Source organism: Sardina pilchardus, chromosome 24 (assembly GCF_963854185.1).
Source record: "Sardina pilchardus chromosome 24, fSarPil1.1, whole genome shotgun sequence".
Classification (NCBI taxonomy): Eukaryota; Metazoa; Chordata; class Actinopteri; order Clupeiformes; family Clupeidae; genus Sardina; species Sardina pilchardus.
In genome coordinates, this window is record NC_085017.1 from 25459383 (window position 1) to 25484624 (window position 25242).

Below are 25242 nucleotides of genomic sequence, written 5' to 3' on the forward strand. Positions count from 1 at the left end.
ATCACCGACTGTGGAAACTTTACACTGGAGTTCATGCAACATGGATTCTGTACCTCTCCCTCCAGACTCTGGGACCTTGATTTCCAATGGAAATGCAAAATTTACTTTCATCAGAGAAAGTAACCTTGGACCACTCAACAGCCGTCCTTGAGTGGACTCAGGCTTATTGATTACTTTAATTTTATATTCCAGTGAAGGTTTAAGAGGATAAAATGTACTGCAACCAATTAGTCACAGGGAGACAATTAACACCATTCAAAATAGAAGCTAACATCCAAATAAGACAAAACTTGACAATATCACATTCCACAGCTAGCTGTGGAATGTGATATTGTCAAGTTTTGTCTTATTTGGATGAGTAACAGGGTTGCAATGTGCAAAGTGTCTTACCCTTATGTAGGCTACATTGATTTTGTCTTGGGACAAATATAATTTACATAACGTTTGAACATTTATTAGAGCATTTATTTATTATTTTGGACAATAATTATTTGAAATATAAATATAAATATAAATAAATGTAATATAGGCGGACAGAAAATGTCCTAAATGTATTATTCTGGAAAGTCCCATCCAACACCTCAACAACGCGCGGTTGCATTTTCATAGTAACTGATGATATGCTATCTGTCTGCAACATTCATTGGTTAGTTTCGATTCATTTTATGATGTTCCAAAGTTCGACACAGTCCTCATTAAACGTTAGTCGCACTAGTGCATTTAACAGCAAACTGATCGACGCTCTGATTGAAAGGTCGAGGCTTGAAGAGCTGAATAAAAATGGGATTAATCACAATTGTGGTATTTGTCGGGGTCATGCTGCCCTCTTTGAATGGTGAGTGTGCTAGTAGTATTTTTGGTTGTGGTCGGACATTAGCTACCCTTGACCAGAAATTGAATCCACAGGTCAAATACATTACGTCATCTCAACCTTCAGCTGTAGGCTACAGGGTCGTATAGAATATAACAAGACTTATGTAACTGTTTTTACGGGATTAATGTCTGTTTATTTTGAACATAACATTTAGCCATGTGTTTGAAACTGGTTAATAACCTGACTTATGGTCCACGAAGTAGGTCTTGTCAGTGTAGCCTCCAAGAGTGGTTGGTCAGTCTGTCAACCTGTTGAAAGTGTGTTTTTCATTACTTCCCTTACGTAGCCTATATTTGAAATAAAATTACCCAGCATCCATCTCAGAGCTACATGCTGATAAATGGCGCTTGTCTTGAAATAACATTTAGGACTGGCTGTTTTGTTATTAGCCTAATGTCTCCTTCCTCCTGGAATGTATTGTAGGCTAGGCTACAGTTACTGTCAGAACATGTTGCTTAATGACCACTGGTCATTTTCAACAGTCAGTCTCTGAAAGTATTGCTTGCTGTGAACCATCCTTTTGGGAGACACCTCTGAGTCCGATTGAGTGATTTGTGTTTTTTAGTTTTATTTTTCTCACAGTTTGAAAAATAGCTTTTGTCCGAGCCATAAGGAAGTGTTTCTTTAAACGTACACTATGTAGTTTTTGCTCCCATCTAGTGGTTAAATTTGATTTTGCATGCACGCTCTAGCGCCACGCGTTTTTAAATGTGCGTTGCAAGATGGCTAGAACTACGGGAAGTTGAATGGGTCGAGATTCATTCAAGATGTCTTCTACCACTTCATCGAGTTTTCTTTCCAGTGATGATGTAAGCTATTCTAAAGTTCTTTGAATAATTTGTATGATCATGTATGAGTAATTACTCCTCGAGCAACATAGTGACTTACGTTGTCATGCTTATATTGTTTTTACATTAGCTTACTATCGTAATATTAGCATAGTAGCAGCTAACAACTTGACATGACAGTATAGGCTAATGCTTGTATTGCTCTAAAGGCATGAACTATGTCACTAAGTGCAGTGCTTGTCTGTAGGTTAAGTATTAACCGTCTTCACGCTGCTTCTCTGTGCACGCGAAATGCAAAAACGCGTTTTTCCCTAGCGGTAGTGTTTAGCGGTAGCGGTAGTGTTTTATGTCCCTCTCGGCAGTTCATATTTTTCTATACACCGGAAAGACATGGAAGACTTCCTGTGAACGTCCCTTTCAATGTAAATGCCGGGAAGTAATTCTTCGGCCAGCAGGACGAGTCAGATCATTGGCATATGTTATTTTACACCAAAGAGGGTCTATTTATGAATGAAGACGTTGACTTGAGGTACTAAAACACTTAAAATCCTACATAATGTACCTTTAATGTTTAACTTGTGTCATGGGTGTGCTACCTAGGTTACGATGAGTTATGAAGCAACCTTTGGTCAATTCCAGCTCTGAACAACACTGTAATATGATCCATACCTGATTTAGCTAAAGTTCATACCATTCCTTGACTTGCTTAGGTCTGCTTAATTGCAGCTGAAATGATTTTATCACTGTAATGTTAATCATTTGTTAAATATGTTTTAAGATTCAATCTGTGACTTTCAGTTTTGTTAATTCCCCCAAAGCCCAAACAGAATTGCCAGAGAGACATTCTCTCTATTATGTGTATACGGCTCTATCAAAGCCCATATCTGCACCTGGCATCTATGAATTCACCGGAATGGGGGTCCTGGATAATCGAAAGATTGACTACTACGACAGCGACCAGAAGATGAAGATGCCACAACAAGAGTGGATGAAAGAGAAGCTTCCGGCAGACTACTGGGAGAAGGGAACCCAGTCACGCAGGAGCAAAGAACAGTGGTTCAAAGTCAATGTGAACATCCTAATGGAACGCAAGAAGCAAAATAACTCTGGTGAGTAACAGTTCTGAGGCACTGAAAGTAGTAAATTGACAGAATTAAACAATGGCAGCTATGTGAATGGTTTGCTTTAGTCACACTGCTTGTTGTCTATCCCCTGCAGATGTTCACGTCCTGAACTGGAGACATGGTTGTGAGGTTGACAAATACCCAGATGGTTCTGTCAAATTCGTCAGTGGTGCTGATCAGTACAGCTATGATGGACAGGATTTCCTGTCCTTCGATGATGCCTCCATGCAGTGGGTTGCCCCAGTGCCCGAAGCTGTACCCACAAAGCAGAAGTGGGATGGGGTTCCCATCCTCAACCAGTACACCAAGGGCTATCTGGAGAAGGAGTGTGTGGACTGGCTGGACAAGTTTGTCACCTACGCTGATAAAGAACTCATAGGATCTTGTATGTACCAGTAGTCTATGATGTGTTTTCTTTTGTCAGAGAATAATCTGGAAAACAAAAGGTCACTAATCTCACTTATTTTACAGCTCCACCCAAAGTTTACCTCTTTGCTCGGACAAGCAAGGAGTCTGCGGACAAGCTGACCATGACCTGCCTGGCAACAGGGTTCCTTCCGAAAGACATTAAAATGTTTATTCAGAAGAGAGGATCCATTGTGGCTGAAGTCGATCCCCTGCAGATCTTTCCAAATGGCGATGGAACCCACCAGACCAGATTGGTTGTGCACGTACCTAAATCAGAGGCCAATGATTATCAGTGTTCTGTGAACCACAGGACCCTCAGAACACCTGTGGTCAGTAATTGGGAAACAGGTAAAGTTACTTTTTTTCACCACGTTACACATCTGATCCATCCATCTGATCATCTTTGTGTTTGTGTACTATATGAATGTGATATATGGTCTTGTGATGTGTATGTAAGGAAGATTAATTACCAAATGTATCTGATAGATCCTTTTGACCAAAATAATTAAGACTCATTATATGAAGAGCCTGTTTAAAAGATTCTATTTTGCACTTCTGCAAAGGTATGAATAATGTACATAGGCCTACTGTAGATGACCACACCATAATTAACCTTATGCATAGGTCATTAGGAGTTTGAGCATGTTGTTTTATGTGTGCAAATCTTTAGGTCAAGTGATGTTCATTCAACAATCATAGAAACAGTGCCATGGTGAATTAATTAGTGAGTCATAATATTTACTAATATTTGTGCTTAGGTGGACTTTTGATTGATGAATCTTCATCCATTGGTCCGATTATTGGAGGAGCTGCTGGAGGTGCAGTTGTTCTTCTTATTGTGATCGTAGTTGCGGTTGTCATGATCAAGAAAAAAGGAGGTAGGTTCTCTAACACAGTAGTGATGGAATTCAATATGAAAATTATTTGATTATTAGATTATAAAATCAGAATGTCATTCAAATTAGAATAATCCATTGCTTTTCAGTGTGTCGCTATCACATAATGGTTTTAATTGATTCTATAGGGAACCAGACTATTGTGAAGAAGGCATCAGCTGAGAAGCAGCCTCTTGAAGGTGAGCCACGTACCTATGATACCACATTGTCATTTATCAACAAATAATTTCTTAAAGGAACACTTCACTGCTTTTTCATATTAAACTATGTTATTCCCTTAACTAAGACGAGTTGATACATACCTTTCACGTTTCAATGTGTGCGCACTCACTGGCTCTGGTGCGCTGCGCTACTTTGATAGAACTTACTGTATCTAGCCCAGTCAATTAGGATCCAAACAGAGATGAAGTTAGAAGCGACCAAACACCTCCACGTTTTCCCTATTAAAAGTGAAAGTTACAGTTACACAAGTAGTCACACAACCAAGTATGGTGAGACCAAATAAAACGTGGTGCATTTCTAAGCAGGTAAGAGGGATAACTGTATTGTGTGGCAGAATAACAATTGGGGGCACTTAGACTCGGCACAGTAATATCCTCACTCCAAAGTGAAACTGAAAGTGCAAGAGTGAGGATATTACTGCGCCGAGTCTAAGTGTTCCTTTAAATATACAGTACTTCAAAATTAATATTTTCTTGTATTCTGAATACAGCTCTGATTGTCCTTGCATACCTTGTGAACAAACACTCTCTCTAGCATCGAGTATGTGGTATCTTTAGTGAAGCTTAAATAACATGAGCATGTTAGAGGCAAAATTATTTTCACTACACTTTATGAGCTCAGTGCATATGCATATCTGTAAGGTTAGTTTGTTATGGTTAAAACATTGTAGAGACTAAATCCATAAGCTGGTTTCTCTGGTTTCCCATGATGCCTTTCATTCCTGACTCAAAAATATCCCAAATAGAATCGGAAACGTTTGGTCCTGTAGGGAACATGACTGATTAAAAAAAAGTCCTGTGTTTATTTTGCTGCACCCATGTATTGACAAACTCAGTTCTATGCACGGTGTGCATCTTTTGTTTTATCTGTTTGTGTTTGTTTTGTGTTCTGTTTTGAGACCATACTCAATTGAGTTGAAACTAGATCCTCCAGCAAAGAAGTTCAGACGCATTTTTGTTTAAGTCTGGATAAACCTATTGACCCATATATGCCACTTAATATCTGTTTCAGAATCTAGCCCCGAGGGAAGCCAAGACTCTGGTTTGGACACAGGTAAGATATCTCATATTTGAATTAGAGAAAAGTACTTAAGAGTAAAGACTTAATACAAACTGATTATGGGCTGTAAAAGTGTTTCACGTCTATTGGATTAGTATTTCCTTAATTATTTGCATTTATAACAGAATATTTTAGCCAGGCAAGAAATAAGGACATGATAGTTTCTCACAGTGATGGAAAAAAATACACTTGTGTCACACGTGTGTCTATCAGTTTAAGATTAGAATGGTCATTCAAATTATAGTGTTCCTTTGCTTTTCAGTGTGTCTCCATCACATAATGAAATCTTAACATGTTTTTGATTGATGTTATAGTGAAGCCACCATCACATGAGCAGCAGCCTCTTAAAGGAGGTGAGTCCATCTCCTGTCTCTTATGATAAACCAAACTTGGAGACGTTGAAACAAACAACAGCGTAATTAAACTACATCACAAAATTGTTTCACTCAATGTCAGTTCACACTCAGTTCTATGCATTTTGTGCATCTTGATTCATTTTTTGACTGTTTGTTTTGTTTTTATTTTGTAATCACACTCCAATGGGTGAAGACGTACAGTAAGGCCTTAATATGGCACTTATTATCTGTTTCAGATTCTAGCTCACTTGAAAGCCAAGATTCTGGTGTGACGATAGGTAAGATATCTCATATCTGAATTTGCAAACATTTTTAATAGTGACTTAAAGGTGCTCTAAGTGATGCTTGGTAATGTCACTTCTGTTGACTGTTGTTTTATGGTCCAGGTTGGACCGGGTTGTTTTTATTACCATTCTTAGAGCCATGGTGCTGTCCACAGAGAACACGTTTTTTACTGTGTATTCAGTAAAAATGCAGCTTAGAAACTGCGTAGCATCGCTTACAGCACCTTTAATAATTGCCTGCTGTTTGCAATTTAATCAAACATGAGTTTACTGTCATTAAACAAAACAGAGTTATTTTTTATTGGAAGATTGATTAATAGGAATGACTAAAGCTAATTTCAACTGTATCTCTTCGTCAACATAAACTCTTTTGTTCTGTTCTAGTCCAAGGTTGTATTAGTAAGTTGAGTAGAACAGGGGCAGGGGCAGGGGCACTGCTAAGTTTGGGCCCTATGACAGACAATAATTCTGCCCCCCTCCCGAATAATGTTAAATATTCCAAATGATCTCTGGGCATCCCCTGTCAGTGCTGGGCCATTAGAATCACCCTAACACCCCACTGATTGGCTTTAGTATCCCTGCTAGCATGTTAGCCTTGAGATTGAGAGTATGCGCTGTCCACACAACACAGATTACACTCATTATTAGGAACTCTGTTGGTGAACTGATGGTTCATAGCTCTTCTTCACAGTTGAAGTTCTAAACCATTCCATAGAAAACATTATTTGAAGAAACGGATTCCCTCTGGCCTGCACCCGCATTTCTCTGTTTAATAACCCATGAGTCTAATTTGAAACTAGCTGTTTTCAAATGGCTGCGGTCTCAGTTGAAATTACTGTGCCACTGGGTTTTGTGGGGAGATGCATCTCTATATCACATTCTTGATATTTTGGTCTTTTTTATTTCAGAGTGAAGGAAAATAACCAGGACCGGGTTAACCAGAAGACACCAGTTGAGCTCAGAGCAAAAAAAGAAATATGGGTGGAGATTTACTAATTATTCTAAATAGTTTCAATCAAGAATTTAACATCAACCAAATTCTTCACTTTTATTTCATGCATCATGGAGAAGACTACTGACTTTTTATTCTTTTTATTCTTACAAAATACTTACATTTCTGGATGAAATCTTTGCACTTTCAAACACAGTGTTCATAGAACAGTGTACTCCCACGGATTATACCTCATTGCCATCACTGCACAGGGTGGTTTCCCTTGCACACACTCCATAGCTCTCCACTCCATAATCTCTAAATGTCACCATTAATTTGATTTTAACATAAAGATCTGCTAAATGAATAAATGTAAATGTAAGATTAAGTGTTTTTTTGTGAACATGTATGGCTTTATGATTTTATTGTGCTATTTTAATGAATTAATAAAGTGCTTATTTTCTACATTTCTTGCCATTTTTATGAGATATGAGCATGAAAGTAGCACAACTGAATTTTAATTGAATTGTAATTTGAATGTTTTCCCTCTAATGGGTCTTTATGGTTTGTTTGTGTTGACATTTTGTATGCTAGTAGCAGCAATGTATTATTTGTTTGTTTTTATTAGACATAAATTGCGGTGTTTCCATAGATGGATTTTTTTGTAAATATTTTCTATTCTACACATGAGCATTTATGAAGAATTATTGCCTATGGTCATAATCCAACGTTATCATGTGTTTCTCCATGGCAAGGCACGTTCATAATCCGATTTTGAGATCCTAGCAAACTCCTGTATGGTATCCAATTCAAGACTCATATTGCATCCAAATTTGTTTGACAAATAAACACTTTTTTGCCTTTACTTTGTTCATTGCAATGTAGTAAAAAGTTATTATAGAGAATCATGTGTGCACGTCATGTGTGCTACCACGCAAACAAGTCAGGTCAGATCAGCTCGTGTCACAAATATGGAGCACAGAAAGTGTCAAAACACAGTTGTTCATCACTAAATAAAAATGTATTTCTGTAAGGCACACACCACCTATTTCTGTAAATTGCTCAGCTCCAAAGTCAGACTACATGCATTCTTAAATTGCCATTTTCAGGGCAGTCAGGCCTACACAAACATGAAAGTCACGTCGAGCTGTCAGCTTACTGTGATGAGATACTGTCAAAATGTAAGAATTTGTATAGTATGCTTTTTGAATTTTCATATCTATAAATCAAAATCAAATCAACGCAAGTATTAATACATGATCGTAGCAGATGATTAAAGCTTTATAGGCTAGGGAATGTAAAACTTAAGTTCCAGTTTTTACACCATTCAAATTGTGTGTATGTTTTCTAGCTTTCGTATGCATTATGTTCTATAAAACATTATTATATTCTGCAGTGCAAAGATGCCCACTAAAGACAGGAAAAGAACGCAGTTTTCTGAACATTTTGTTCCATGTGCCCTTTTTTAAAATTTGAGCCCCTGCCCCTTCAAAGGTCTCTGCACGCCCCTGCTTTTAATGATGAAAAAATCATCATTTTACATCATTGAAAGCAGGAAGTCCTATTCATGGGTTTCATTGAAATCCGTATTTCTCCCATCTCAAGGCAAACTGAGGAAATGATGCATGACCATTAAAAAACCTGACTGGTTTTCTAAAGATACAAAGCTTAATGCTAATCGGTGAAGTGTCCCTTTAAGGAGAAGACAGAAGACCTAGCTGTTTTGTGCAACCAATTAAGGACAATCTTAACTTCAGGTGTTTTGTGCAGCTGGGAGATGTGGTTTCAGTTTCTCTCAACCAATTTTACTCATCAAACATTATTTCTCACTAATGACACCTGTAGTCATTGATACCAGGACAGCATACCTATACTGACAGCCATTTAGCCATTTTAAGCTTCTTTTCTCTGTGATTCTACCCTCCTCCTATCTATAATGATTTCTCCTCCTATATGAATGGTGGTGACTAAGTGAGTCAACATTTTGTCACTTTTGTGAACATTCTACTGCCATCAATCGTTACTCAATTCAGCCGCTGTGCTGTGCTGCTGAGCCACACCCAGAGTGAATGGTAGATATATGTGCGCTGGCTAGACCACGTTAGCAAACCAAGGTAACAGTGGCCAATAACCTATTTTGTAAATGGATTACCTTTATAAGAAAGCAGAAAGAAGGAAAATGGAAATTCAGGATGGTGTGGATTAGAATCTATAACAGGATACTTTTGTTCATTCTATAAACATGCCTTAATCCTTTGTATCAATCATTTATTTTTTAGGCTGGCTGACTGTTGCTGACTTATCAATGTTTCTTACTCAGCGCATAAACACAATTAAATAACTGAGCCAGTTGCCTAAAGTAGAGAGAAAACATTAAGAGTTATGAATAAACCTATTACTTCAAGTGATGGGCTCATTCAAAAAAGTAATTTTGCATTTTGTAGGCACTTTGTGAGAACACAGAAGGGATTTTGGACCATGCCTCAATGCTGTGCTCAACCCCAGCTGTCATTTGGATTTAGGCCTGAGGTCGGAAAGCTTGACTTTGTGTCCATTAAGCAATTTGTGGAATTTGATGTGCTTTGGATCACTGTCTTGCTAGAAGTTCCAGTCACTATCAAGTTCTTCTTAGCAGACACAGGCAGATTTTCATGGAATCCATAATACCTTGTATGCAAACAATATAATTAAGGCTGTCAAAATAACTGATTAATTTAGATTAATTCATTTGAGATTACCAGGTGTAGCTATGTTACTCAGGAGACACACTGTAAAATTACTTTACAGTGACTTTCCAAGATACAGACAGTTTTAAGGGGTGAGGGGGGTGTCGATTTTGTTCTGCCCCTTTTTGTCAAAGTTCACAAGCCATAGCACAAGAACTAAACCATGTAGGAGGCTACAAATTTACATGGTACATAAATAGGAATATGAGGTAAAATCGTTACATTTGATCTGGGTGATCCTGCATGGTCATAGCGGTCCCTATGATAAACCTATAATAAACAGCCCAATAAAATAATATGACACTACTGTATGTATTGTTTCCAATGTATTTAATAATCCCCCATACAACCCACCTGTAGACTAAGTCATACATCCAAAACATTTGTTGCACTAAAGAGAATTGAGTCTGCTGCATTCATGTAACTAAAGGATGCCTTGAATGCTTCAAATAGGCTAAACTGTAAAAGAAATCATCTTATTCTTGTTTGAACACAGGCTATACAAATAAATATGCAAAAAAGCAGGACGGGCATAATTTTCTCTCTAATAATACTCATGCTTAGAGGTCGAGTTAGAAAAATAGCAATCAGGCGAGTTCAGGTTGTCTGTGAACGAACCTGTGCATCAGTGTTGGCTTTACACAGTTTATTGGCATTATTAAAATATGCTATCCTAATCTTCAATACATTTTCAGGTTTTCATGTAGTAGTTAGTAGTTTTGGTTCTCAAGTGCACCCCAATAAAAATAATCCTGGCTATGCCCCTGGCCATGGCACTGACTTGATTACACACACACACACACACACACACACACACACACACACACACACACACACACACACACCACACACACACACACACACACACACACACACACACACACACAGACACACACACACACACACTCTCTCTCTCTCTCTCTTATATAAAAGCAAACTCACACAAGCACACACTCACTCACACATGCACACACTCATTTATATGAGCTACAAGAGCAGGAGATATATAAATAAATTGGACAAATAGGAGATACAGAGAAGTTGACAAGCATCATTTATTTTTGTGGGGAGAATGTGCAGAACTGAGCGGTGGTCATTTTGTGCCGCTATGCAGTACATCTAGTTAATTGTACTTTAAGAATCCAATGTAATGTTCCATTTTAAGCCTTGTGTGACAACATACATTTTAAAAAAAGGACATTCTGTATTCTGAAAATTCTGTATGAATAATAATACAATCATACTGTTGAAAAGAGAAATGATTCAACATAGCCAGTGATTGAAGCGAAATGTATGATGTTAATATAGAATTTCAGAAAAATAGGGTTAAAATAGATATATAAAAAACTGGGGACATCATTTTTCTTCATGTTCAGTGTCCCCTGAATACAGTCCAACCACTCTCCAAAAATTAACATTTCAAACCCACAAAAAAACACATTTAGGCATCCCTTGCTATACAGTAATGTGCTGTACCTCTGGGAGAGCCGTAGGGCAGTGCTGCTCAACCGAGCCAACTACTGTACAAGCAATGTTGCTGCCAAAACGGAGCAGCCTCTGAAATGTGAAGTGGAGCGGAGAGAAAGTATTTCAACTTCAACTGGAACATGTCCACTGCTACATATAATTGCCTTATTATAGCTTGTGTCTGTGTCGGACTAAATCTCCTCTTTAAATAAATAAATAAATAAATAAATAAATAATAATAATAAATTCTTCTGATTGTAATATGGAATGGACTGGAATATCATGGAATGTTGGGAAATTTATTCCAGACATGGGCATTCAGGGAATTATATCTTTTTTTAGGGTGGGGGGGGGGGGGGGGGGGGGGGGGGTATTAGGGGGTTTGTTCTTGCCAAAATATTAATACAAATATATTTCCACACAGAATTTGTGTAAAAAATCTACATCTGTATCAGGGTTGCATTGGTTAGACTTACACCCTTAATATGTCTTGGGCCGAATATAATTTACACAACATTTGAACATTTTGTTATTTTGGATATTAATTATTTGAAATGTAATGAGCGAACTACGGGGAGAGAAAATGTCCTCAAATGAATTATTCTGCAAAGTCCCATCTAGCTCTCAACGAAGCACAGTTGCATTTTCCTAGTAACAGATGATATGCTATATCCTTGCAACATTCATTGGTTAGATTCGATTCCAAAAGGGTCCAAAGTGCAACTGTGTCCTCACTAAACTTCAGTTTTCAGTGCACTTGAACAGCGTATGGATCGACGTTGTGATGTAGATTTAGACTTGAAGATCCGAAGAAAATGGGATTAATCGCAGTTGTGTTACTTGTGGGGGTCATCCTGCCCTCTTTAAATGGTAAGTGTGCTGGTTTCCACTATTTTTGGTTGTGATTAGACAACATCAGCTGCCCTTGCCCAGATATTGAATCCACAGGTCAATCAAATGCGTTTCGTTATCTTAACTTAGGTTTTCGGCTCTAGATGGTCGTATAGAATATAGCAAGACTTTATTCAGTACAGTATTCAGGTCTGTACAGTATTCAGGCCTATTAACATAACATATAGCCATGTGTTTCAAATTTGTTAAGAACCTGAAGTAGGCTACGGTCCATGAAGTAGGTCTTGATTCCAAGACTGGATGGTCAGTCTGTCAACCTGTTGAACATTTATTTTTTGATTTCTCCTTTATGTCTATTTAGAATAAAAGAACCCAGCATCCATCTCCGGCTATCCAAACTGAAATATATATTCAGAGACTCTAAGAAAGTGTTTTGTAATGACCACTGATATTTGTAGCAGTCTGTTTCTGAATTCATTGGCCATTCTTAATCATTCCGTTGGGAGACACCCCTGTACCCTACTATTTTACTAACTTCGAGTGATTTGTGTTTTTTAGTTTTCTTTTTTCTCACTGTTTGAAAAACAGGTCTTGACCGAGCTATAAGGAAGTGTGTTTAATGTTTAACTTGTGTCTGGCTATGCTACCTAGGTTACAATCAGTTATGAAGCAACCTTTGATCAATACCAGTACTGAACAACACTGTAATATGATCCATACTTCATTTAGCTAAAGTTCATACAATACCTTGGACTTTGGCTGCTTAGGTCTGCTTAATTGCAGCTGAAATTATGTTATCACTGTAATGTTAATCATTTGTTAAATATGTTTGAAGATTCAATCTGTGACTTTCAGTTTTGTTAATTCCCCTAAAGCCCAAACAGAATTGTCAAAGAGCGATATAGAGAGACATTCTCTCTATTATGTGTATACGGCTCTATCAAAGCCCGTATCTGCACCTGGCATCTTTGAATTCACCGGCATGGGCGTCCTGGATAATCGAAAGATTGACTACTACAACAGTGTCGATCAGATGAAGATCCCTGAACAGGACTGGATGAAAGCGAAGCTTCCCGCAGACTACTGGGAGAAGGGAACCCAGTCACGCAGGAGCAAAGAGCAGTGGTTCAAAGTAAATGTGAACATCCTAATGGAACGCATGAGACAAAATAACTCTGGTGAGTAGGCCTAAGAATTCTGAGGCACCGAAAGTAGTAATAGACTGAATTCTATGGCAGCTGTGAATGGTTTGCTTAATCGCACTGCTTGTTGTTTATCCCCCGCAGATGTTCACGTCCTGAACTGGAGACATGGTTGTGAGGTTGACAAATATCCAGATGGCACTGTAAAATTCATCAAGGGTGCTGATCAGTACAGCTATGATGGAAAGGATTTCCTGTCCTTTGATGATGCCTCCATGCAGTGGATAGCCCCAGTTACCGAAGCTGTACCCACAAAGCAGAAGTGGGATGGGGTTCCCATCCTCAACCAGTACACCAAGGGCTACCTGGAGAAGGAGTGTGTGGACTGGCTGGGCAAGTTCGTCACCTACGCTGACGCAGAACTCAAAGGATCTTGTATGTAGTTCGGGATGTATTTTCTTTTGTCAGAGAATAATCTTGAAAACAAAAGGTCACTAATCTCACTTATCTTACAGCTCCACCTGAAATTTTTCTCTTTGCTCGGACAAGCAAAGAGTCTGCAGACAAGCTGACTATGACCTGCCTGGCAACAGGGTTCCTTCCGAAAGACATTCAAATGTCCATTCAGAAGAGAGGATCCATTGTGGCTGAAGTCGATCCCCTACAGATCTTTCCAAATGGCGATGGAACCCACCAGACCAGATTGGTTGTGCACGTTCTTAAGTCAGAGGCCAATGCTTATCAGTGTTCTGTGATGCACAGGACCCTCAGAACACCTGTGGTCAGTAATTGGGAAACAGGTAAAGTTACCTTTTTCACCATACATCAGCTTTGTGTTTGTGTACTGTATGAATTTGATATAATGGTCTTGATATAATGTCTGATGATGACATTTTAAGACCTGTGCACTCTTGATCTGGCACTAGAGCCACACTCACTGATACAGATTTCATTACAGATCAGTACTGACTCAGGTCATGAGGGATACTTCTCAAGTCAGGCTATAGCCTACATAGCCAGTTAGCCATTACTTCATCACAAGACTGCACCACACAGGAATGAACTCACGAAGGAAGATTATTTACCATTTGTATCTAATAAACCATTTTGACAAAATAGTAAGACTCATTATATGAAGAGTCTTGTATAAAAGATTCTGTTTGGCACTTCTGCAAACTTATCAATCATGGACATAGGCCTAATTAACATACATGTCATAATTACATAGTAACCTCATGCACATGTCATTAGGAGTTTGAGCATGCTGTTTTTCTATATGTGCAAATCTTTAGGTCAAGTGATGTTCATTTAGCAATGACAGAAACTGCCATGGTGAATTACTTAATGAGTCATAATATTTACTAATATTTGTGCTCAGATGGAGTTGTGACTGATGAACCTTCATCCATTGGTGGGATTGTGGGAGGAGCTGCTGGAGGTGCAGTTGTTCTTCTTGTTGTGATCGTAGTTGCAGTTGTCATGATCAAGAAAAAAGGAGGTAGGTTCTCTAACACAGTAGTGATGGAATTCAATATGAAAATTATTTGATTATTAGATTATAAAATCAGAATGTCATTGAAATTAGAATAATCCATTGGAGCTGTTGGAGGTGTAGTTGGTGTAGCTCTTCTTGTTGCGATCATTGTCGGTGTGGTTAAATTGATCAAGAGAAAGCAAGCTGGTAGGTCCTGCAACACGACCGTGATGGAATTCAATATAAAAGTAACACTTTTCAAATTAGAATGATCCATTGCTTTTCTGTGTATCGGCATCACATAATGAAGTTTTAACATGTTTTTATTGATGCTATAGGGAAACAGACTATTGAGAGGAATGCAGTACCAGCACCAGCACCAGAACCAGAGAGGGAGCCTCTGACACGTGAGCCCATCTATTGTTTCTTATAATAAACTACATTTTTGGGAGACGTTGAAACAAGCAACGTTATACAGCATCACAAAAGAGTATTATTCAGTGGCAATAATGTTGATGTGTTACATTTTTATACAAAAGAGGACCTTAAAGAACTGTTCATTCCAACTACACTGCTCAAAGAAATTGAGGGAACTCTGGTTCATAGGGCCCGATGGCCTCTAGAGGGACCTGTGCTCACTGCCTAGCACCGTGGAACTCAATTGGAATTTGCCATAGCACACAAAATTGGCAGGTCCGCCACTAGCGCCCTGTGCTTTTCACAGATGAGAGCAGGTTCACCCTCAGCACATGTGACAGACATGAAAGGGTCTGGAGATGTTCTGGAAAATGTTATGCTGCCTGCAATATCATTCAGCATCATTCAGCATGACCGGTTTGGTGGTGGGTCAGTAATGGTCTGGGGAGGCATACATTTGGAGGGATGCACAGAACAGGGCAGTGAGCAGGTCCCTCTAGAGGCCATCGGGTCCTCAGGTCACCCTCATGAAGTCTGTTTCTGACAGTGTGGTCTGAGACATTCACACCAGCTGCCTGCCTGCTAGAGGTCATTCTACTGATCCTCCTTGCACAAAGGATCAAATACTGGTCCTGCTACTGGGTTAAGGGCCTTCTACCACATGGTCCCTGCCCTGCTCTCCTAGAGCAACTGCCTGTCTCCTGGAATCTCCCCTTGCTCTTGAGCCTGCAGTGGGAGACACAGCAATCTTCCTAGCAATGGAAAGTATTGGTGTGCCATTCTGGAGGAGTTGGACTACCTGTGCAACCTCTGTAGGTTCCAGATACTGGCTTATGCTACCAGTAGTAACACTGACCCAAACCAAATGCAAAGCTGAAAAATCAGTCAAGAGGGATGAAGAAGGAAAAATTAACAGTTGCCACCACCTGTAAAGCCATTCCTATTTTGGGGGTCGTCTTGGCCCTCTAGTACACCTATAGTCAATTTTGTTCACTTCAAAGCAGGTGAACCTCATTCACAACCACCTCTGTTACATAACTGGCCAGATAAAAACCCCACAAGTGTGACTGACTTGATGCTACTCCTATGAACAAGTAGCCTGGGTGTTCCCATGCTGCTTTGCATGCCATTTCATTCAAGCTGTTAAGGCAGTCTGGAAACTACCGCCCTAATTTTTGCCTGAGATGGGGGACCAATCACAGAATAGGGGGAAAGCAAGACAATGATGAGCTATGCACAGACGCATCTGATAGACATCCGTGGTGCTCAATGAACGGATCTGGGCATTTTTTCAAATACGAGAAAATGTTTGGTTGCCAGACCACTTCTCATTGAAAGGGTAGGCCCTAGCCAGGCTAATGAACCAGTGTTGAGCAGTGTATTTCAGACATTGTTTTTAGTGAAGCCAGAATATAAAAGGCATGTTAGAGGTATCCCGTTATTGTGAAACCTTTTTACATTTTATGAACCCATTAGGCTATTATATCTGTAGGTCAGTTTATTATGTGTCTTTATCAGTTATGATCAGAATGTGCATTCAAATTAGAATAATCCATTGCTTTTCAGTGTGTCGCCATCACTTAATGAAGTTTTTTTTTTGATGCAATAGCAGACATGATTATTGTGGAGCCCCCAGAACCAACTGAGAGGGACCCTCTTAAAGGAGGTAAGCCCATCTATTGCTTCTGATCATTCTGAAAAATCAACACCTTAATTATACTGTATCACAAAAGAAAGTTATTCAGTGTCTGTTGGTGTTTTACCTTTTTCCATGAAAGGGGACCTTAACAAAATTAAATATTTCAATTTGACATTATTTTGAGTAGATCTGGAATAACATACAGGTATATTAGAGGCATACTGTTATTGTGACATTTTAAGCACACTGCATTTATACCTGTAAGGTGCGTTTATAATGGTTAAAAGTTTGTAGAGACTAAATCCATGGGTTTCTTGCCATGATGCCTTTTATTCCTGACTGTGTCCCAAATAGAATCAGGCAAGTTTCTATTGGCACTGTCGGGAACATGACTGATAAAAAAGATCCCGGGTCTTTATTTAAAAAGTGCAAAGTCTGTTAATAAGTATTCTCAATTTCTCATGCATGAACTATGTGTTTGAGTACTGAGCAGACAAAAAGTGTTTGGATGGGTGGTCTCACCCTTGGTGTTAGCAAAATCATTTTGGCTAGTTATTAGATAAGACATTTTACTAATTGAAATCTGCATCTGTGGAGATTTTGCTGCACCCATGCAGTGAAAAAACTCAGTTCTCTGCATAATTTGTTTTATTCATACTCCATTTTCAAATATTCAAATTTTATTCATACTCCATTGGGCACAAACGGCATATTGTTCCTTTTAGATCCTCCTGTGCAAAAGTTCAGACCAATGATGATTTAGTATTTTTATATTGTAAGGCTTGACTAACCTATATTGACGCATTATTATTACTCTAAATATCTATTTCAGATTCTGGTTCAGAGAGAAGTCATGACTCTGGTAAACCAGGTAAGATGTCCCACATTTGAATGTGAAAATATAATAATATTGATTTAATACTGCAGACTAATTAAATGATAATGGGCTGTAAAGGTGTTGCATGTCTATTCAGACGCATTTGATAGACATCTGTGGCTCCCAATGAACAGATTTTTTTCAAATACGAGAAAATGTTTGGTTGCCAGACCACGTCTCATTGAAATGGTAGGCTCTAGCCAGGCTAATGAACCAGTGTTCCCTTTATTTTTTGAGCGGTGTCAACAACAAACTCAGTTCTCTGCATAATTTGTTTTTGTTTGTTGTGTTATATTTTGTTCATACTCCATTGGGCACATTGTTCCTTTTAGATCCTCCTGTGCAAAAGTTCAGACCGATGATGATTTATTTACCTAGTATTTTTATATTGTAACGCTTCACTAACCTATATTGACCCATTATTATTACTCTAAATATCTATTTCAGATTCTGGTTCAGAGGGAAGTCTCAACTCAGGTAAGATGTCCCATTTGAATGTGAAAATATAATAATATTGATTTAAAGGCCCATAAACAGTAGATGTGTGTTCCAAATGTAAGCAGGTTTAGTTTGGCGAATGATCAAATAGAAACCTGAGCTCTCAATCGAGTTTTTTTTTTATTGTATATGGATTTGATAAGAGTAGTCTGTGTAACTTTTCACGGTCTTTAATCTGAATGTAGCCTACTCCATTTTTAATTCCTCGATATTTATGTTGTTTTTAATCCTAAATGAGTTCTTTGCATGAAGGCTCTCAAAGCAGCAGCTATCAATCAAGTTTCACGGTTCATGGATTTGATATAGAGTTTGTGCCTTTCTCATCACTGTTGCGAATGAGCGCGTTTACATGCACACTAAAAAAACGATTATTATCAGCTTTTTGCAGTTATCTTGTTATTCAAGTGTTCATGTAAACGGAATAAACCGATATTCATGATCGGTTTACTGTCTCCTCAATTATGTTGCTTTTAATCCAAATGTTCAACTACATTCTGCAATTTAAATGCAATTTTATTCGTATAATCATAAAATCATTGATCATAATCATAAAATCCTAAAATCATCTGAGTTCATGTGTGCTTCCCCATTCAGTTCCTCCTGATGTTAAGCTGATAAGTGTGGTCACCCGTTCTGAGACTCATGTAGAGCTGGAGTGGACCAAAGTCAACAACAACAATGACTACAATTACTTACTGAGAGACAGCAATGGAGCAGAGATCAGCATCACTGGATTAGAGGCAGAAACAACAGTGAAACACACAGTCTTTCTCTCTGCTGGAACAACATACTCTTTCACTCTCTTCACTATGTTTGAGGGAGTGAAAAGCACAGGATTTCAGTTTTCAGTGGTCACAAGTAAGTTCCCTCCTGATCAATTTCACCTCACTGACATCGTCCCCAAATAAAACAGACTAATTAAATGATAATGGGCTGTAAAGGTGTTGCATGTCTATTCAGACGCATTTGATAGACATCTGTGGCTCCCAATGAACGGATCTGGGCATTTTTTCAAATACGAGAAAATGTTTGGTTGAGCGACCACGTCTCATTGAAATGGTAGGCCCTAGCCAGGCTAATGCAGTGTTCCCTTTATTTTTTTGAGCAGTGTCAACAACAAACTCAGTTCTCTGCATAATTTGTTTTTGTTTGTTGTGTTATATTTTGTTCATACTCCATTGGGCACAAACGGCATATTGTTCCTTTTAGATCCTCCTGTGCAAAAGTTCAGACCGATGATGATTTACCTAGTATTTTTATAATGTAACGCTTGACTAACCTATATTGACCCATTATTATTACTCTAAATATCTATTTCAGATTCTGGTTCAGAGAGAAGTCTCAACTCAGGTAAGATGTCCCATTTGAATGTGAAAATATAATAATATTGATTTAAAGGCCCATAAACAGTAGATGTGTGTTCCAAATGTAAGCAGGTTTAGTTTGGCGAATGATCAAATAGAAACCTGAGCTCTCAATCGAGTTTTTTTTTTTTTTATTGTATATGGATTTGATAAGAGTAGTTTGTGTAACTTTTCACGGTCTTTAATCTGAATGTAGCCTACTCCATTTTTAATTCCTCGATATTTATGTTGTTTTTAATCCTAAATGAGTTCTTTGCATGAAGGCTCTCAAAGCAGCAGCTATCAATCAAGTTTCACGGTTCATGGATTTGATATAGAGTTTGTGCCTTTCTCATCACTGTTGCTAATGAGCGCGTTTACATGCACACTAAAAAACGATTATTATCAGCTTTTTGCAGTTATCTTGTTATTCAAGTGTTCACAAACGGAATAAACCGATATTCATGATCGGTTTACTGTCTCCTCAATTATGTTGTTTTTAATCCAAATGTTCAAATAGGCCTACATTCTGCAATCTAAATGCAATTGTATTTGTATAATCATAAAATCATTGATCATAATCCTAAAATCATAAAATCATCTGAGTTCATGTGTGCTTCCCCATTCAGTTCCTCCTGATGTTAAGTTGATAAGTGTGGTCACCCGTTCTGAGACTCATGTAGAGCTGGAGTGGACCAAAGTCAACAACAACAATGACTACAATTACTTACTGAGAGACAGCAATGGAGCAGAGACCAGCATCACTGGATTAGAGGCAGAAACAACAGTGAAACACACAGTCTGTCTCTCTGCTGGAACAACATTCACTCTCTTCACTGTGTTTGAGGGAGTGAAAAGCACAGGATTTCAGTTTTCAGTGGTCACAAGTAAGTTCCCTCCTGATCAATTTCACCTCACTGACATCGTCCCCAAATAAAACAGACTAATTAAATGATAATGGGCTGTAAAGGTGTTGCATGTCTATTCAGACGCATTTGATAGACATCTGTGGCTCCCAATGAACGGATCTGGGCATTTTTTCAAATACGAGAAAATGTTTGGTTGCCAGACCACGTCTCATTGAAATGGTAGGCCCTAGCCAGGCTAATGCAGTGTTCCCTTTATTTTTTTGAGCAGTGTCAACAACAAACTCAGTTCTCTGCATAATTTGTTTTTGTTTGTTGTGTTATATTTTGTTCATACTCCATTGGGCACAAACGGCATATTCCTTTTAGATCCTCCTGTGCAAAAGTTCAGACCGATGATGATTTAGCCTACCTAGTATTTTCATAATGTAACGCTTGACTAACCTATATTGACCCATTATTATTACTCTAAATATCTATTTCAGATTCTGGTTCAGAGAGAAGTCTCAACTCAGGTAAGATGTCCCATTTGAATGTGAAAATATAATAATATTGATTTAGAGGCCCATAAACAGTAGATGTGTGTTCCAAATTTAGTTTGGCGAATGATCAAATAGAAACCTGAGCTCTCAATCGAGTTTTTTTTTTTATTGTATATGGATTTGATAAGAGTAGTTTGTGTAACTTTTCACGGTCTTTAATCTGAATGTAGCCTACTCCATTTTTAATTCCTCGATATTTATGTTGTTTTTAATCCAAAATGAGTTCTTTGCATGAAGGCTCTCAAAGCAGCAGCTATCAATCAAGTTTCACGGTTCATGGATTTGATATAGAGTTTGTGCCTTTCTCATCACTGTTGCTAATGAGCGCGTTTACATGCACACTAAAAAAACGATTATTATCAGCTTTTTGCAGTTATCTTGTTATTCAAGTGTTCATGTAAATGGAATAAACCGATATTCATGATCGGTTTACTGTCTCCTCAATTATGTTGCTTTTAATCCAAATGTTCAACTACATTCTGCAATTTAAATGCAATTGTATTTGTATAATCATAAAATCATTGATCATAATCATAAAATCATAAAATCATCTGAGTTCATGTGTGCTTCCCCATTCAGTTCCTCCTGATGTTAAGCTGATAAGTGTGGTCACCAGTTCTGAGACTCATCTAAAGCTGGAGTGGACCAAAGTCAACAACAACAATGACTACAATTACTTACTGAGAGACAGCAATGGAGCAGAGACCAGCATCACTGGATTAGAGGCAGAAACAACAGTGAAACACACAGTCTCTCTCTCTGCTGGAACAACATTCACTCTCTTCACTGTGTTTGAGGGAGTGAAAAGCACAGGATTTCAGTTTTCAGTGGTCACACGTAAGTTCCCTCCTGATCAATTTCACCTCACTGACATCGTCCCCAAATAAAACAGACTAATTAAATGATAATGGGCTGTAAAGGTGTTGCATGTCTATTCAGACGCATTCGATAGACATCCGTGGCTCCCAATGAACGGATTTATTCAAATATGAGAAAATGTTTGGTTGCCAGACCACGTCTCATTGAAATGGTAGTCCCTAGCCAGGCTAATGAACCTGTGTTCCCTTTATTTTTTTGAGCAGTGTATTTCAATTAGACATTGTTTTTAGTGAAGCCAGAATATAAAAGGCATGTTAGGTATCCCGTTATTGTGAAACCTTTTTACATTTTATGAACCCATTATTATATCTGTAGGTCAGTTTATTATGATCTAAATCCATGGGCTTCTCTGGGAGTGATGCCTTTTAAGATTCAAGATTCAAGATTCAAGATTCAAGATTCTCTTGGTCGACATCAACTCTTTTGTAGTCAGAGGTTGTATTAGTAAGTTGAGTGTAACGGTTTTAGCCACATGAGTGAATTTATAGTAGGCTATTGGTCACTTCTAACCCTTGTGTCTGTTATGGAAGCTGTTGAAGCCTTTATAGTTGTTCATCTTATAATTGATATTCACCATCTTCCTCACAGCTTCTGGCTCAGGCAGTAATGTGAAAAAACAATTGGCATGAATATGTGCTGGATGGGAATGGTTGGTGAGTATTATCCTTAAATCAGGAAACAGAAAACTGATTCTTGAAGAATAGCCTACATCAGAGACAGTCCGTCTGTCTACAGAGGGGCTAACATTGTGAAACGGTAGCCAGCAAGCACAGAGCGTGCAGTGAGTATGTTCCTGACATCTTTAAAGACGTGCTTGTGACAGACACTGATTGGCTTTAGTTTCTATGTTAGCATCTTAGCATATTAGCCTCAATGTTGTGAGTGTGAGTGGTGAACTGTTTCATAGCTCTTCCTCACACTTGAATATGGCTGTTGAGATGAAGGCTGAAGGCAGAGAAGGTTGAAGTGGAGTAATCAAGGATCTTTGCTGGAGGTTCCATGTTAATCAGTTGCTCTGTAGTTTAAACCGTCCCATTAGCAGCATTATCTGAAGATGCCCTAGTTGCATATCCCATGTCTAGTTTGAAAGTAATTTTCAAGTGACCAATTTCTCAGTTGAAATGACTGTACTTTTGGGTTTTGGGGGAGATGATATTGGGAGGAATTGATATTTTACATTTTTGTATTTTTTTTAATTTCAGAGTGAAGAAAAATCATCAGTTCTTCCACTGCTGAGTAATCTGAAGGCTTAACTAAGACACTGGTTGAACTAAATGGGCTGTGAATTACAATGTTTACTAATTTTTTTTGAGTAACTTCTTAAGATTCTTAACATCAACCAAATTCTCTTATTACATGCCATTCTACTGGACAGGATTATTACTCTGAAATCTTGTCGGAATTTTAAATTCATGGGGAAGACTAGGCTACTGATAAATGTGTAAAATAGTACTTACATTTCTGGATACATTTTTTGCACTTTCAAACACACTTGTTCATAGAACACAGTGTACTCCCACGGATTATACAGTACCTCATTGCCGTCACTGGAAAGGGGTGGTTTCCCTGGCACACACTCCATAGCGCTCCACTCCATAACCATGTTCATTTCCATATCAGTGTCCAGGGTGTTTCAACACACAGTTTCTAAATTCCAACATTAATTTGACCTTAACATAAACATCAAGGTTGTGTCTGCTAAGTGAATACATTTAAATGTAAGATTTAGCTGTTTAGCACCAAGTGTTTATGTGAACAATTTGTGGCTTTATGATTTTATTGCATTATTTAAATTAATTACTAAAGTGCATTTTCAATGTTTCTTGCCCTTTTGATGAGATATGGGCATGAAAGTAACACTGAATTTTAATTGAATTGTAATTTGATCTCTAATGTGCCCTTAAACTTCATAAGGGTAGGTGTGATTGTGTTGCCCATTTTTTAATGCTCGTAGCTAGACATTAAGTGCGTTTTTTTCCATATGGATTAAGTCTAAATTTAGACTAAAAACTTTTTTTCAAAGAAAATCTCCATTGAAGTGATGAGTTTTCCAAATAAATCTCCTTAAAAATTATGTCTGCTCTCCTTTGTCATTGTGAATATGCTCAAGTAGTCCTACCACAGATGAGTATTTATGTAAGAGATAATGTAGGCCTAACCTACAGTATGTCGGCGAACCGGACCCTGACGCAAACGGACTTGTTGCCGAGTGATATGAAAGACCTGAATTAGAAGAACAAACTCCGTTGCCATGACAGTGGTCATTATTATTATTTTTTTTTTCAAAAGAAGACTTAAGGATGTTTTGTGCAACCCATCTTATTTAGGAAACCTTAAATCAGATGAGGTGTTGCTGTAGCTGAGCTGTTGGGAGATGTAGTTTACACTTTTCTCAACTGATCTTGTTCTCCCTATCATTGTCCCATTCCAGTTTGTTCGATTTTGCTTTGCAAAACCATTGTTATTCTCATCCAACATTCTTTATCACTAATGACACCTAGTCACTACGTGGTACCAACCTCCTATCTTCTGTATCTGTGGGCAGAATAGGACAGGATACCGACTGACACAGGAGTTTGTCGTTTTAAATTGCCCTCTGTGACCTACTCTTATCCATAACTCAAGGCATAATTTCTCCTCCTCTGTGAATGATTGAGCTTAGTCTGGTGATAACAGTAAACAGTTGAACAGTGAACAAGTCACTTTTGTGACCATTCTACTGTGACATCAATCAGGGGTGGCCCATATGGGGTGGCCAGTAATGAAATATCACTTCAGTCAGTTGATGTTTAAAAAGCATTCAATTAAATTTCAACTTATCTTTCTAAAAATAAGGGCAGATAAGATTTGTGCTAGCTAGACCACATTAGCAAACCAAGTGGTGGCCAATGGCCTATATTGCTAATCAAATGGATTGCCTGTGTAAGAGGGTGAAGAGAAGGTAAATGGAAATTCAGGATGTTGTGGGTTAGAATCTGCAACAGGACATAATTTTGTTTGTTTTATATATGCCATAATCTTTTACATCAACCATTTCTTTTTTGGGCTGGCTGACTGTTCATCAAAGTTGCTTACTCAGCACATAAAGGACATATTAAGAAATTTGAATGAGCCCTTCCGACTACCTAAAGTACAGAGAAAATATTAGAAATCTGAATGAGCCAATTGCCTAAAGTAGAGAAAATATGAAGAGTTCTGAACGAGATTAGGATACTGCAACTGATGGGCTCATTCAAAAAAGGTAATTTTATATTTTGTAGGCTACAGCACTAAGATAAGAATTGAGAACACAGTAGGGATTTTGGACCATGCCTCAATGCTGTGCCCAACCACTGTCATTTGGATAAAGCTAGGTCTGAGATGACAAAAGCTTGATTTTGTGTCCATTTAACAATTTCTGGGTGCATGGACTTTGATGTGCTTTGGATAATTGTCTTGCTATAAGTTCCAGTCACTACCAAGTTCTTCTTAGCAGAGGCAGGCAGATTTCATGGAATCCATAATACCATGCAAACAATACAAACATGGCCCTCAGTTCTCCTTCACCCTCACAAGACCCATAATAGCCACGGCACCCA

The 25242-nt window shown here is 38.2% G+C and overlaps 2 protein-coding genes across 3 annotated transcripts; both read left to right on the forward strand.

Annotated features, from left to right (window-relative positions):
- The first annotated feature begins 659 nt into the window (after positions 1-659).
- LOC134073091 (class I histocompatibility antigen, F10 alpha chain-like) lies at positions 660-7807 on the forward strand. The gene is made up of 10 exons (XM_062530058.1): positions 660-835; positions 2481-2771; positions 2881-3171; positions 3258-3542; positions 3953-4072; positions 4219-4269; positions 5324-5365; positions 5686-5724; positions 5964-6005; positions 6920-7807. Exons 1-10 carry the CDS (start codon positions 781-783, stop codon positions 6922-6924), a joined length of 1221 nt encoding a protein of 406 aa, XP_062386042.1. The 5' UTR covers positions 660-780; the 3' UTR covers positions 6925-7807.
- A 4052-nt stretch (positions 7808-11859) lies between these two features.
- On the forward strand, positions 11860-23738 carry LOC134073089 (class I histocompatibility antigen, F10 alpha chain-like). 2 transcript variants are annotated; one of them, XM_062530055.1, is made up of 16 exons: positions 11860-12005; positions 12863-13165; positions 13274-13564; positions 13645-13929; positions 14508-14627; positions 14942-15010; positions 16630-16686; positions 17492-17530; positions 17984-18013; positions 18629-18892; positions 19355-19384; positions 20007-20264; positions 20729-20758; positions 21365-21622; positions 22253-22317; positions 22867-23738. In XM_062530055.1, the coding sequence occupies exons 1-15, from the start codon at positions 11951-11953 to the stop codon at positions 22291-22293; spliced, it is 2130 nt and encodes a 709-aa protein (XP_062386039.1). In that variant the 5' UTR covers positions 11860-11950; the 3' UTR covers positions 22294-22317; positions 22867-23738. The 2 variants fall into 2 exon arrangements, with proteins under 2 accessions (XP_062386039.1, XP_062386040.1); XM_062530056.1 differs by lacking the exons at positions 18629-18892; positions 19355-19384 and having other exon boundaries at positions 11861-12005.
- The last annotated feature ends 1504 nt before the right edge of the window (positions 23739-25242 follow it).

Bases quoted from the DNA above. Each gene is read 5' to 3' on its own strand.
- LOC134073091 (XM_062530058.1), top strand. From the start codon at position 781: ATGGGATTAATCACAATTGTGGTATTTGTCGGGGTCATGCTGCCCTCT. The intron at 836-2,480 runs GTGAGTGTGCTA...ATTCCCCCAAAG, and splicing joins CATGCTGCCCTCTTTGAATG to CCCAAACAGAATTGCCAGAG. The intron at 4,270-5,323 runs GTGAGCCACGTA...TATCTGTTTCAG, and splicing joins TGAGAAGCAGCCTCTTGAAG to AATCTAGCCCCGAGGGAAGC.
- LOC134073089 (XM_062530055.1), top strand. From the start codon at position 11,951: ATGGGATTAATCGCAGTTGTGTTACTTGTGGGGGTCATCCTGCCCTCT. The intron at 19,385-20,006 runs GTAAGATGTCCC...TTCCCCATTCAG, and splicing joins AGAGAGAAGTCTCAACTCAG to TTCCTCCTGATGTTAAGTTG. The intron at 20,265-20,728 runs GTAAGTTCCCTC...TATCTATTTCAG, and splicing joins TCAGTTTTCAGTGGTCACAA to ATTCTGGTTCAGAGAGAAGT.